Source organism: Carassius carassius, chromosome 26 (assembly GCF_963082965.1).
Source record: "Carassius carassius chromosome 26, fCarCar2.1, whole genome shotgun sequence".
In the NCBI taxonomy this organism is placed as follows: Eukaryota; Metazoa; Chordata; class Actinopteri; order Cypriniformes; family Cyprinidae; genus Carassius; species Carassius carassius.
In genome coordinates, this window is record NC_081780.1 from 11457601 (window position 1) to 11471772 (window position 14172).

Consider the following 14172-nt stretch of genomic DNA (forward strand, 5'->3'; position numbering starts at 1 on the left):
TGGGAACATGGCAAAATAGTACATTTGCAAACTTTCCTTAAATGTCACTTGTATCATTTTTGACATAGTATATTCAATTACATATGTACAACTGACCAAAAGAAAATAAATCACAGGAAAATATTTTAAACAAATATGACTTGTTTTTGTTTCATAGTTGTTGCTTATTTTTGTCAGCAATGCATTTAATGGCAGTTATGCCACTTGATGTCTAATACTGTGAAAGCAGTTTTGAAATGCCATTTACTGCAATTATTGTGAATAAATGTTAATGAAATTGAACATTTTTGAACATGCACTATTGTTCAAGTTTGGGATTGGTCAAATTTATAGTGTTTCAGAAAGAAGTCCAAAGCTTAGCATGTTATTTAATCAAAAATACAATAAAACCATTTATAATGTGAAATATTATAAGTTAAATTATCCATTTGTATTTAAATTTATGAACTAATTTTCTTCAGGCAGCCATTATTAACCAGTCTTCCGTGTCACATGATCCTTCAGAAGTCATTCAAATATGCTGATTTTACTGCTCATTTATTATTATTATCAATGCTGAATACAGCAGTGCTGCTTAATATTCTCATTTATTTATTTTCAGGCATACGTGCTAGATTTTTTCAGGACTCTATGGTAAATAGAATTTTCAAAAGAACAACATTTATTTGAAATATAAATAATTTATAAGATTATAAAGAAGACCGTCACAATTATTTAATTCCTTTACACACTCGGGGTCAGGTCACAGACAAGGGCTTTTATTTTGAAACGAAGCACGGTCACGTGCATTTGTTTGTACTGGAGGGGAAGTGCAGCTGAAATATGATTCGTCTTATAGAAGTGCTTGTTTAATATATTCTAATCGTTGGTGTGCAGCGCTGAAAGGCCATGCGCTCGGTCAGTTATGTGCAGCGCGTGAGTTTAGACTTCACCGGAACAATCTTTCCTCACGCCATCTGTCTCGGAGATGCAGATAACGACTCCGTGAGTCCCAATTGTGTGTGTGCGCGTGTGTGATAGATGACTCAGTTTATCATCATAATTACCAGGTGTCTGTCAACTAACTATTGATATCTGTTACAGTAGCTTACATTTTTGAGGTTAATGGTGTTGTTTTCTGCAGTTGAATGAGCTGGTGGTAGGAGACAGTAGTGGGAAGCTGTACATTTATAAAAACGATGACAGTAAGCCCTGGATGACGCGAACATGTGTGGGCATGGTGAGGAGCACGACCTTACAATTGGTACTGTATTAATAATGAATGATTTGATTTAAAAAATAAAAATGCTGTTTTATTCCTAGTTAACGTGTGTAGGAGTGGGAGATGTTTGCAATAAAGGAAGGGTAAGATTCTCTTTCTCTCTTTTTACCTTTACCAAATATAAATAAATAAATACCAGTGGTGGTACCATGGTATAATGATGGTTTAGATGTTATTGGTCAATGAATACTGTATTAATACTGGGAGATTGTCCAGGATCGACTGAAACCTTTGCTTTTTGCTCAGCCTCTTATATGTATGCTTCTTATAGACAATTAGTGAATATGCATCTAAACAGCCTTTTAATTAACAGAGTAGAATAATCATGGCTTATAGTAAGACATGCAAACGAAAACCAAACTGGACGCAAGAACAGCTGTTACTTCTTGTCCACTGGTTAATGAAAACAAGGATATAGGAAAATTGTCCCTTCACAGATTTAGGAGCCAGTTTTAGTACTAAAGTACTTTGTGAAATACTCTTAGAGCAAAAGTTTAGGAGTCCTTAATTTAGGACTGACACGCCCATTATTTTTAAGATTTTCTCCTAAATCAGTGAGGTATGAGCTACTTTTAGCCTTGAGTTGTTTTGTAAAAATACGAGCCCAGAATTCCTTTGGTGTTTCACTACTGAATCTATGCACCTAATAAATATACAGTAATAATCATCATCATCAACATCATTAAAACCTTAAATCTGTGGTATGATTGATTGTATATAATTCACAAATTATACATACATACATGCATGCATATATATATATATTAAACAAATTATTAATTTATTGTATTATTGATTAAATAATAAAATATTAATATAATAATATTAAATGTATGTATTGTATTAATGCATAAACTTTTTAATAATACATTACTTATTTTATTTAATCGATAGTTATAACTTATAATTAATGATCAGTTTGTTAATTAATTAATATCGGTATTTGTCTCATTTATTTATTTATTTCCATTTTTGGCTTGATGGTCTAGATTCACCATTTATAATGTTTCTACATTTAGAAAATGCCATTGTACATTTTTGCTAGTGTTCTTTTGTTTTAAATAGAAAAAAAGTCACACTTTCACATTTGTGCATGGCAGAACTTTGTTGTGGCGGTGGGTGCGGAGGGCTGGTTTCACCTGTTTGATATCAGCGCTGCTGCAGCCAAGGCAGACTCCTCTAGTCAGCAGGACGGTTCGATCGGGGACGAGCAGAAGCCCAGTTACACCCAGCACATCCCCGCTAATACCAAAGTGATGCTCATCAGTGATATCGGTGGGGAGTTTGCGTATGACATACTCAAAAATTTCTAAACCTTTTCAATTCATGCAAATATTGAAGTGTTTGTGCACTTATAAGACGGAGACGGGCGCTGTGAGCTTGTCGTTGGCTACACGGACCGGGTGGTGCGGGCGTTCAGGTGGGAGGAACCCTCTGATTCTACAGATTTGAGCTCTGGTCAGCTGGTCTTACTGAAGAAATGGCTTCTGGAGGGTCAGGTACTGTTTTAGATGCATCAAACATAATGTGAATACCACGTCAAACGATTACAGCCTTTTTATCCGCTTTGACCAGGTTGACAGTCTCTCGGTTAACCCGAGTCCAGAAGGTCTCCCTGAACTAATGGTGTCTCAGCCCGGCTGTGGCTATGCGATTCTGATGTGCTCTTGGACACAAGAGGGCGCTGCAGGACCTGGGGATGAAAACACAGCAACTCCCAGCAGGTGAGAAAACCACAATGAGGGTTAATGTTCTAGTAGTGCTATATAATATAATTCAGAGCAGACCTGACTTTTGGAATAATTCCACTTGTGTATTTGTAAACAGGGAGGGTCCTTCCAGAGACGTCGTCCTTCATCTTACCACTGGACGCATCCATAACAAGAACGTGTCCACTCATTTGATAGGCAGCATCCGCAGAGGTACTGAGAAAGCATGCTGTCATACATTTAGATTGCAAAAACTTTAGAATAAAATATTCAGATAAAATAATAAGATTCAGAAGCTAGTAGAAAAATAAACATTAAAGGACTGTCACGAATAGGGATTCATTGGACACATATTGGTACCATGATGGCTATTGAAATCAGAGATTGTTTAAGTTTCGTTTTATTAGTCATTGTTTGATGTTTGATTGTGCATGCTAATTTCCCTCTTTTTTAGATTAAACTTTGCTGTCATCTAACATTTAACATTTAATTAGCAAATCTCAAAATGAATATCCATTTTCATTCTGTACATTATAATGTTGTTATGCTTAAATTCACTTGTAGCATTAAAAACTATTTATTTTAGCTTTTCATGTTATTTTCAATTTACTTATAAAAATTGCAAAATATTAAATAATTTTAATTAATGGCCACATGTATTGCTTAACTAATGGTTACATGAAAATAATACGTTTTTTATAGATTTTTTTTTTAGTTTGTTTTATACTCATTTATATTTTATATAAAATATTTATTTTGATAAAAATAAAATTATTTTATAGAAAACATTGTGTATTTAATATATTTCTAATTTGTGTTAAATATTTTAAATAATTGTATATAGCATCACTATTTGTAGAATTATATAACTTACTAAAAAAATACACATCAAATTGTATATTTTTTTCAAAATGAAGTATGAAATTGTGTCTATAATCTATTTAAATTAAGATTTAAAAAAGTATTTTAGACATTATTTATTTTAACATAGGTCCATCACTAATCACGTATAATTGTCACAGTTTCAGCAAACCTAATGAAGGATCTTGTTTTCATTTTCTGTAGGTTCTAAGGATGATTCATCTAAAGGTGGCTTGTTTGCTCTTTGCACTCTTGACGGTGAGTCCACCAGCTCATGTCAAGGGTTATTCGGTGTGGGGTGAACATGAGCCCACTGTGACAGACCAAAGCACACGCTGTGTTTTTGGTCACTCTGGGCTCAGGTGTGTATGAATAAAGATTGTCTTTTTACTCTAAAAGTGTAGGCTTTTTCCTCAAGTCTTTCTCCATGGCCACTCAGTTACAAAGTACACATTCAACACAACACCAAATGTTATTTTTGTTTAGGCGGCAGTGGATTGATGTTATTGATTGGTTAGCTGTTGTTGTTTTTCATTAGCTGTTGTGGTTGTTTTTGGTTGAACGGTGGTGTTTCAGGAACGCTGAAGCTCATGGACAGCTCTGAGAAGCTCTTGTGGTCTGTGCAGGTGGATCACCAGCTTTTTGCCCTCCAGAAGCTGGATGTCACTGTAAGTGTGATGATGGCACCAAATGTTAAAAACACTTAAAATATATTTTTATATTTTTGCGTTCTATACAAAATATCAAACTGAGTTTCATCAGCAAAGAAACGATGCTAGAGCCTTTCCATGTTTTAAAAAGTTGCTCTACCTAAAATGTTTTAAAGTTTTTGTGCATTTATACAGGGTGATGGGAGAGAGGAAGTGGTGGCCTGTGCTTGGGACGGCCAAACTTACATCATCGATCATGCCCGTATGGTGGTCCGCTTCCAGTTTGACGAGAATGTGAACGCATTCTGTGCTGGTGAGCTTCTCCTATGCTCTTTATCAGGTTGAATCTTCCCATATCCGTGATCATACTCGTCTTTAAACTGAGAAAAGATAATAATTGAGCACCAAATCAGCACAGAATGATTTCTAAATGATCATGTGACACTCAAGACAAATGGCTGCTGAAAATGACAAGAATAAATTATATTTTAAAATAAATTCAAATAGCAAAAACATTTATTTTACATTTTAATCATATTTTAAAATACTACTGTCTTACTGTATTTACAGTTAAATAAATATAAGTTACTACTTTCAAAAATATTAAGTTTAAACTTAATAATAAAAATTGCATTAATCGTTTCTAAAATAAGTGTATTCATGTGAATGTACTTATATGAATGTGAAATGCACTTAAATGTACTTAATATATTTCTATAAAAACTGCATAATGCGAGTAATGCTTAAAACTAAGGACAGAAAGACTGTTTCTCTTTATATAAATATATATTAATAAAGAATCTGCAGGCTGGAAAATATAACTTTTTTATTTTATTTCTGTACCTCTTTCTTTCACTTCTGCTTGCACCTTCCTGTTCTTTTTATCTAACTTTTTTCCACTCTCTCTTTTTCTTATTGTATTGCACATCGCTGATGTATTGAACTTGTTGCATTAAGAGGATTGATGTGCACAAAAGCATCATGCCTTGTATTCACATTGACACTGAAAGGCACTGACTCATGCACAACAAAGCCTCACACAGTACGGATGGTGTTTTATCAGCTCATACACCTGTGTCTTCATTGTCGTCTTGTGAAAATGCAGAAAGCAAATGTGGAGGCAGTGTGCGCTCATTAAAATTCAGCCCCAGTCTCTGGGAGTCTGCTGTATGATGGGAATGATGAGGAGAGGTGCTGTGCTTTCACACAAGGTCTCTCCGGAGAAAAACACATTCTAATGCTAAACCGATCAGACGGCATGTGAAACGTTCTGTGGCCTTGTCCATACAACCCCAGTGAATCCCTGATTGGTCATTTCCATTTAAAAGTGTAAACAAAAATGCAGAGGTTTAGGCATTCATTCAAGCTTATCAGCTTATATTAGCAGGTATAGTAAACAGAGCTTTTGCATAAATTTACATATTTGATACTATGGTTTTTGTCCAATTTAAACATTAAGCAACAGGTGTTAATTCAAAAATCAGTGTCTACCACATGACCATGTATCTTGGTGGTTTTTAAACTATAAAACCTCTTTCTGGTAAGCAACATAACCTTTACATTTATTTTCTTGCATTTATATGTAGGCAGTAAAGAAAAAGGATACATTTTTGTTAAATATGTATTTTATTTAGAAAAAATTGAATTTATCTATCTGTCTAAACAAATATTTTAATAACTGTTACTATATTGTGTATTTTAGCATTGCTGAAATGCTGTATTGACCAATTACAATCCAAGACTGGAGATATCTCTATTTTAAAATCAGTTATATTGAAATGCATAGTTATTTGCTATTATCGTCTTAATCATTATTATTTTACTTACTGTTTGATGATACCAGTTATTTAGCGTTAATATAAATTTATTATAATAAATGTATGTAAATGATAATTTAATTATTATTATTTGCAATAAAATATTATATATATATATATATATATATATATATATATATATATATATATATATATATATATATATATATATTATTTAATGTAAGTTATTTAAACACTACAATTTTATATTTTTGACATTTAGTAGTATAGGGCCGTATTTACTAACAGCTAGCATCAGAGCAAAGACATTGTTATTTTTGTGACAGACATTATATTTCATATGCATTTGTAGGAGTTTTCTTTTCAAACACAATATTTATGGGGGTTTGTAGTTGTAAATTTACTAGTATTTGTTCCATTATTTAACACCCAAAAAGGCTTGTATTAACTGATTTTATGCTCAACATGATTGGGATAGTTGCTCATTTGGTCTTGGTAGATTGCATCGGTCATTATGGAAATCACCTGGCTGTGTCTGTGTTCTTTAATTTGTGAATTCTCTTTAGATCGCCTGTAGAACTTTCCATTTTTATGACTCCCATTTATTTATTTACTTTATTTATTCTAGTCTTTAATGTAATATGTTGTCTTAATCATGCATTAAATTTCTCCATTAGGCCAGTATGCATGTAAAGATGGGAGGAACAGCCCCTGCCTGGTCTACGTGAGCTTTAACCATAAGATCTATGTGTACTGGAGGGTGGAGCTGGAGAGGATGGAGCCCACCAACCTGCTGAGTGTGCTGGAAGAGAGACCCGAGTATTCAGACCTGCTTCACAGTCTGGGAGTGGGTGAGTGGACGTCTGTCTGTCTGTCTGTCTGTGTGTCTGTGTCTGTGTGTGTGTGTGTGTGTGTGTGTTTGTGTGTGATTGTGTGTAGTGCTCAACATTTCTCACAATCACCGTCTGGAGGAGCTGGGGAAAATAGGTTGTATAAGCGAAATCAAGTTTCTGAATACATTTATAATTGTAGAAAATCTGAATTGTGAGTAGTAAAAAAACATCTACAAAGTGCATGCCTTTACATAGTTATGGAACGCATGCATTTTAGTATTGAGACTATGACCGATAATGGTTAAGAGAGATTATATTATCAATCGATACTAATTTTGCTTTGAACTCTAGTCTAGAATTTTACTGTGCAAACTGGCATACAAAAAGTGTAAAAAAAAATAACCCTGCACCGATGTCGTTCTTCTGAAAGTGTTTAAGTGCGGATTCCACGGCAGAGGCTTAAGAGGCTCTTGAACTCTTGTTCTTGTGCCACATCATTTCAATTTCTTGAGACGCGGCACAATTTGACTTTGTATTTGAAAGAGTTTGACTGGGCCGAAGGGGGTCAGGTTATTCTGCTCAGTTAGACTCCTGCCACATGCACAGTTGTTAATGAAAAGCCAGCTTGACTTCCTGGGGCCACTGTTAATTATTCATCTTCTGAGTCTGATGTGCTCCCACAACGTGATTTTCAAAGCGCTATTAGCTTACCGTGCCACGGGACACAGCCGCTCTGAACGCCTGCAGGTGAGAGGAGTCACGAAAGATGGAGAGGTGTAGATGGGAGACGATTCGTGATGATTGTAGGATAAACTATAGGTGGAGATACATTCCAAACTAGGCACATAAGATCAATGTGTTTACCAATAAAATGTGTAATATGTAGAGTTGCAGTGGGATGGAAACTTTCCAAAAATTCTCAAAAAATCCTGGAATATTCCCAAAATTTACTGGAAATGTTCCACTTTTTTGCAACCCTAGTAATATGTTAGATTTAGTCTTTTATCCTTTTTTCTATTCTATTATGTTATATTATTTATACTTCCAGTCAATTTTAGAATGTTTAACAGATGTGTTTTTCTGTTCAAGGCAGCTTTTTATTTCTAGGTTAATTACTGACTTATTGATTCCCAGAGGGAACATTTAAAAATTAGGGGTTTATCAAATATTAAGTAGCAGTAAATTGGAGTTTGTTTTAGTTGAATTTTACTGAATCTGTAAAATAACTATTTTATGCAAATGTATTCAAAGGGATATTTTGAGAAAGTATTAGGAGGCATGAATTAGAATTAAGGCTTTTAGTACCTCTGATGAATGTTCCTCGTGGCATTTCCAAAATATCTTCGATGAGTCTAAAATGGATTCTGACAACAAAAAGGGCTCAGTTCGTGCCCATTTTTTTATTTATAATTAATACACGCAGTGCTTTTGGCACATTTCTATTCATAACACACCCACATAAACACACACATACAGGCTTGAAATATGCTTTGGTTTGTATCAACACCATTTTCAGTGTTTTGCATCTGAGAATCATCACCAAATGAGCATAAAATCTCTGGGTGTGTGTGTCTCTGCACCTTACAGATATCAGTGATACAGTAGCGGTTCGGAAACTCATTGGAGACGTGCTCTACGGGAACATAGCGAAAGACGACACAGAATGAATCACAACTCTTCATTTCTGTAAATAGAATTAATAAAAGTACATCAGGATATTTCCTCTGTGTCTATGTCTGTCATTTGCTACTAATGCTTTTCAGTTCATTCTTCTGTCACTGTTTCCTCTCATTATTACCGGTATTATTTTAAAAAAAAAATTATATCTTTAGCATAACAATATGCCTTATTAATAATTTCTTTGTGAAAAGGAAGTGGCATCATGATGGTAAAACAACATCTGTATTAGCAATAGATTGAATCTTTGTTGTTTTTTTTTGTGTTGATTTGGTTTACTGAATTTTAAAACATTCTATACATTTAATGAGATAACAGAAAGCATTTTTAAAAATGATGCTCAAAAAATAGCACAAGGAACTTGAAGCTGACATCCTGACGTAAACCAGTTTTCAATCCCTCACTGCCCAATGTCTAACTTTAGCTCTTTATTTTTAGGTTCCACCCTGTTCAATTTCTTGTCATTTTGTAAATAATTAATAAAGTTGGAATGTCTTGAGTTTGACCAGACTGTTTCTGAAAATCTGGTGAAGTCTTTTATAGAAATACTTCTCAACACAGAAGTGTTTACAGAGTTCAAAAGGTATGGTGTAATAGAAAAGATTCATACAGTTTCAGTTTTAGAAGTATTGATTGTTACTGAGTGATGTATAACTGCAGGGGTTGAGTAATAGCCAGGAATCGAGCAGTAGACCTGCTTTCCAGGGAAAGCCTGGAAACCTTGGGTCTGTAATGTAGGAGAAGCCCAGGGGGAGTGTCCCACCACCTGCTCTGAGCCTGAGGAGCTTCATGCATTATGAAGATACTGTGCTTCAGGGAGTAGAGGAAGACCCATTGATTTCAGCTTTTTGTGGCTGTGTGTTTACTTCAGGGCAGGAGCAATGATGGGCTCAGGTGTCATCATGCGTTATGAAGTTTCTTGCTGCTGAGGAGAGAGGACAGGTTAAAGCATATGTCCATATCTTCAAATTCAGCTGTACTGAAACATTGTCAGTCCCATATGTGTCTGCAGTTCACCACACAACACTGGGGATTTATGAGTTCTCCAGACACAGCTTATGTACTTCACTGAACATAGAAACACGGCTTTAGCCTTTCAAGAGTTCACACACTGAGAATTAAACTGATTATTATTATTGAAGATTGGAAGGTATAAACTTACTGTTTATTTGGCTTTTACCATTTAGGATTTTTCCCTCAACATTTATAAAAAAGAAAAAAAAATTATCAATGGACCCACAGCAATCTCTCAAAACTAACTAAATTATAAGTTGTCTTATAATTATAATAATTGATAATTTTTAATAATAATAATATTAATATACAAAATTAGTAAGCAAAAACTAAACAAAGGAAAAAAAACTCTTGTGCAATGTTATATTAGTATTTTTTAGTATTGTATATTATTATCATTATTTATTATTAATATACTTATTAATATTTTGTAGAATTTTCTTACATTTTCTTTTAAGCTTAAGTAAATTGATGTTTTTGTCATTTTTGTTCATGTTTAATATTACTAGTTAGGTTTAAATGACTTTTTTCAGCTATTTTTTTCCAGTTATTTTTAGTCTTTCAAGTTTAACAGTTTAATTTTAATTAACAATAACAACATTTGGTGTTGTGATTTCAAAATCAGTCAAAATTTCCTGTGTGATAACCCACTCCATGTAAAATAAAACATGATGTTTATGATTTCAAACAATATTTCTTTCTATATAAAGCTTTTTTTAGTAAGGAAGAAATTAATGTTTGCATCATCTAATGGTGTCTACTACTGTTCATCTATTCTAAGAAATCGAACAGTTCAAGGACTGGAATTTAGTTTGATTCCTCAGCCACCTAAAAATCAAACCTTAAAAAAGTGCAGAGTAGGAAAAAGACTCGAATGGTCAGCACACATCGGTCTCGTCAAAGCTACTTCCTTTTTTACCATATATGGGCACAATAGCCGTCAGAGAAACCTACTCCTCAGGATCACACTGAATTTAGTGGCACTGTGTGACGTGAAGTCTGTGGTGGCTTTGGCTGTGTGTTATTGGTAGTTTTTTAATATGGAAACTGTGATCATGAATTCTAAATGGAAGGTGTGTTTGATTAATTCTGTGTGAACTGAACTCATTGTCCAGCTGTAAGAAAACATTGGGCAAAAAGCCAGCTGATAGCTGACCCTGACAGACCACCCATGGGAGTCTCCTCAGCCAAAATATGAAAGTTGGTTGAGTTTGTGCTTCAGGTGTGTGTGTGTGTCTGGGTTTATTAGAGGTTCCAGGTGTTAGTGATTGTGTATTTGCGCAAAGAAAAGCAAAGAATTCCTGTCATTTACACTGAGAATCCTTTATAACATCTATGGGTGTGTCTCAACCCCAAATGCACTTCCCAGGGTGTTGACCTTTTCTAGGACTGTTCCATTGTCAAAATCATTCCAGTGCAGTAAATCATTCCCAATAAATTCCCAGAATGCACCATTCAAACCAGCGATCATCTGTTGAACCCTATATTTATGGATAAGTGCTGGGAAAAATGGTGTCATTGAATTAAGCCATTGGCTTTATTGGGCACTGTATTTAATGTCTGATTGATGTCTCATTCTTTGTTTTTTATTTATTTAAAGTTAGCTTTGGTTTTCCTGGCTAACCGCATATTAGTTAAGCTAAGCCTATAGCATATGCAAATGTTTAAATTAACCTGTTAGCTTAGCTTATACTCTTCACAAATGTTTTAGCTTAGCTTGACCCCTCACAAACATTCAAATTAACATTTTAGCTTAGCCCATACCTTATATAATTGGTCACATTAGCCTGTTAGCTTAGCCTATAGTGCACTTTGCAGATATTGAATAGGACTTGGGCGTCGTGACGTCATTACTTGGCGTGGCCCCCCGTTGATGGCCTCCTTCACTGCTACGCGGACTACTGTGCAGTGTTTAGATGTACTCCCTCTCATCCGTGTGTCTTAATTTGATTACTTAAAAATCTATTTCAACCATGGTAAACCGTTGCTGTATTGTGGGGTGTAATAGCGCAACACATAATCGCCATGGGGAAAATAAAATGAGAATGGATTAACTTTTCACCGCTTTCCTGCTTGGAGGCGCGACCACGGAGACCATAACATCTGAATATTAATTTATATAGCTTAAGTCAACATTGAAAATAAGGGAAATTTCTCGGGTTACTCATCCAAAATACGGGAAATTTCAACATTCATCTTTTTGTTGCTATCCCTCTTCTGACAGCAAAAATTCGTACTATAAAACTGCTGCATTAACTAACGTTAAGCGATTTGTGAAGCTAGGTCTAACGTGACTTTAGTTAGAGATTGGCGTGAAATCGTGCTCTCACAACAACCTCGCTATCTTAAAAAGCCCAACATCACACTAATGTTGCTTTCAAGTAAGCAAAACGATGCTTTGAAAACATCTGTTTCGCTGGAAGGGCAATGAGTAGGACAACAACAGGACAACAACAAAGAGACTTGACAGGTCCGATTGAAGGGCTAACGGGATATTTGACAGGAAAATACTAAAACGTGAAGACAGCGGGAAAAGAGTTCAAATACGTGAGAACCCTGGAAAAAACGGGAGGGTTGACAGCTACTAACTACACTTTTGAAACACATTGTTAAAAGTCCATGTGTGAATGGTTGTTAGCACTAACGGTTACTAAACTAGCAGATAGGTAACGTTAGAGCGCAGCTTACTGGATTACTGTATACTTTTTTGCCGCTGTTCCGGTTCTATGATTTGCAGCTCCTGAACCCATCCATTTGTCAACTGTACATGAGACTTCAATGACTTGTAGCTTCGGAACTATTCTGAAGTGTAGGCGCTCACAAAACAAACAAGGTAGCCGAAGATATCTGTAATGCAAAAGTGCGGCAGCAAGTCTTCGCCAGTACTCCACTCTTTGTTGGGAATTTCATATGTACCCAAACCGTTAATAGGGCAGATTTTGTCCACATACCGATCCCTGGCATCCCTGTTTAGCGTATCCCCATAAATCCCACAACCTTTTCGTGATTTTAACATCTTTTTTCTTTCTCACAACGCCCAAGCCCTAATAGAAACTTAGCTGTACTCCCACACTATTGTTTAAATTAGCATTTTAGCTTAAACAATACCCTTCGCAAATAGATAAATTTGTCTGTTAGCTTAGCTTATAAATGTTCAGATTAGCCTGTTAGCTTAGCCTACATCCTACACAAATGTTCTATTATTATTTTGATGCTTATTACACATTTTTGTTTGATTAGGTCTAATAAAATTCCGGCAGATCGAATTATGTTGCAGTGTTCAAATGTAGTGTAATGTAGTGTTCATGTAGTTTGCACGCGCAACAAAAAAACAGAATTATTTGACATGTAATATCTGTATGTGACAAAGTATAATAATATTGGCCAATACCAATAAGCTCAATATCATATTCACTAAAAAAAAAAAAAAAAAGCTATAAAAGCTGTCACTTGTGTTGTAACTTTTCAAAAGTTACACTTTTGTACCACATTTACCCTAAAGGGTGCATGCTGTTACCTAAAAAGTACATATTAGTACCTTAAGTATAAATATAAATCCCTAAATGGAACATATTAGTACATTTTGAAAGGTGCTGCCCTAATTTTGTACCTATTTTTTTCTGAAAATGAAGTCAAAACCCCTCAGACTGTACCAGATGCTGTTCTTTTGAAAGTGTTTTTGTGTGAACTCCACCACAGAGGCTCAAGAGACTCTTGTGCCATGTACGCATGTTTTCAATTGTTTGGGGCACAGCACAATTTGCTTTCATTTCAAAACCGTTTGAGTGGGCCAAAAGGGGTCAGAGAAGATTACTTTGTGAAGATGAAATGAATGCACCTGGGGAAGCTCCTGGACAAGACTAATGGTGTGTCAGATTTGGTTAAAGCTAGAGTGAGTAGTCTAGAGTTGCCAGCTGAGTTGGAGACTATGGTTACTGACAGCCAGGAGCCAAGCTCTTCAGAGGCTCCTTGACCTATTTGCACATAAAACAAGGACATGACGTGTAGGTGCAAGTGTGTTCATGTGTTTGTGTTCATGCTGATGCCGTTTGTAATACATGATCAAGGTTAATTGCATCAATGAACATTTCTCGTCTGTGGCGCTTGAATGTGACTCATGTTATGTAATTGACTGTACATAATTAAAATTTTGCTGCATCTTATGACTCATCGGCATGCACATGCTCATTTATAAGGGTTTTATCTTGCTGAAATGTAATGAGGAATGCCAGTGGGCTCTTTCATTTTTGGGTTTATATTGCTAATGTAGAATTAACTGAAAGTGCGAATACACTACTCTTGGAAAATACTTTAGCTCAGCAAGGGCATTTGAATTGATCAAACATCACACTAAATACATTTATACTGTTACAAAAGATTATTATTTTA

General features: G+C 35.1%; 1 protein-coding gene across 2 annotated transcripts; it reads left to right on the top strand.

The window, feature by feature from the left end:
• The first annotated feature begins 768 nt into the window (after positions 1–768).
• Positions 769–8813, top strand: itfg2 (integrin alpha FG-GAP repeat containing 2). 2 transcript variants are annotated; one of them, XM_059511201.1, is made up of 12 exons: positions 769–984; positions 1124–1219; positions 1303–1344; positions 2362–2536; positions 2621–2760; positions 2837–2985; positions 3089–3183; positions 4036–4089; positions 4408–4499; positions 4677–4794; positions 6937–7158; positions 7199–8664. In XM_059511201.1, exons 1-12 carry the CDS (start codon positions 889–891, stop codon positions 7309–7311), a joined length of 1392 nt encoding a protein of 463 aa, XP_059367184.1. In that variant the 5' UTR covers positions 769–888; the 3' UTR covers positions 7312–8664. The 2 variants fall into 2 exon arrangements, with proteins under 2 accessions (XP_059367184.1, XP_059367185.1); XM_059511202.1 differs by lacking the exon at positions 7199–8664 and adding an exon at positions 8680–8813 and having other exon boundaries at positions 770–984; positions 6937–7110.
• The last annotated feature ends 5359 nt before the right edge of the window (positions 8814–14172 follow it).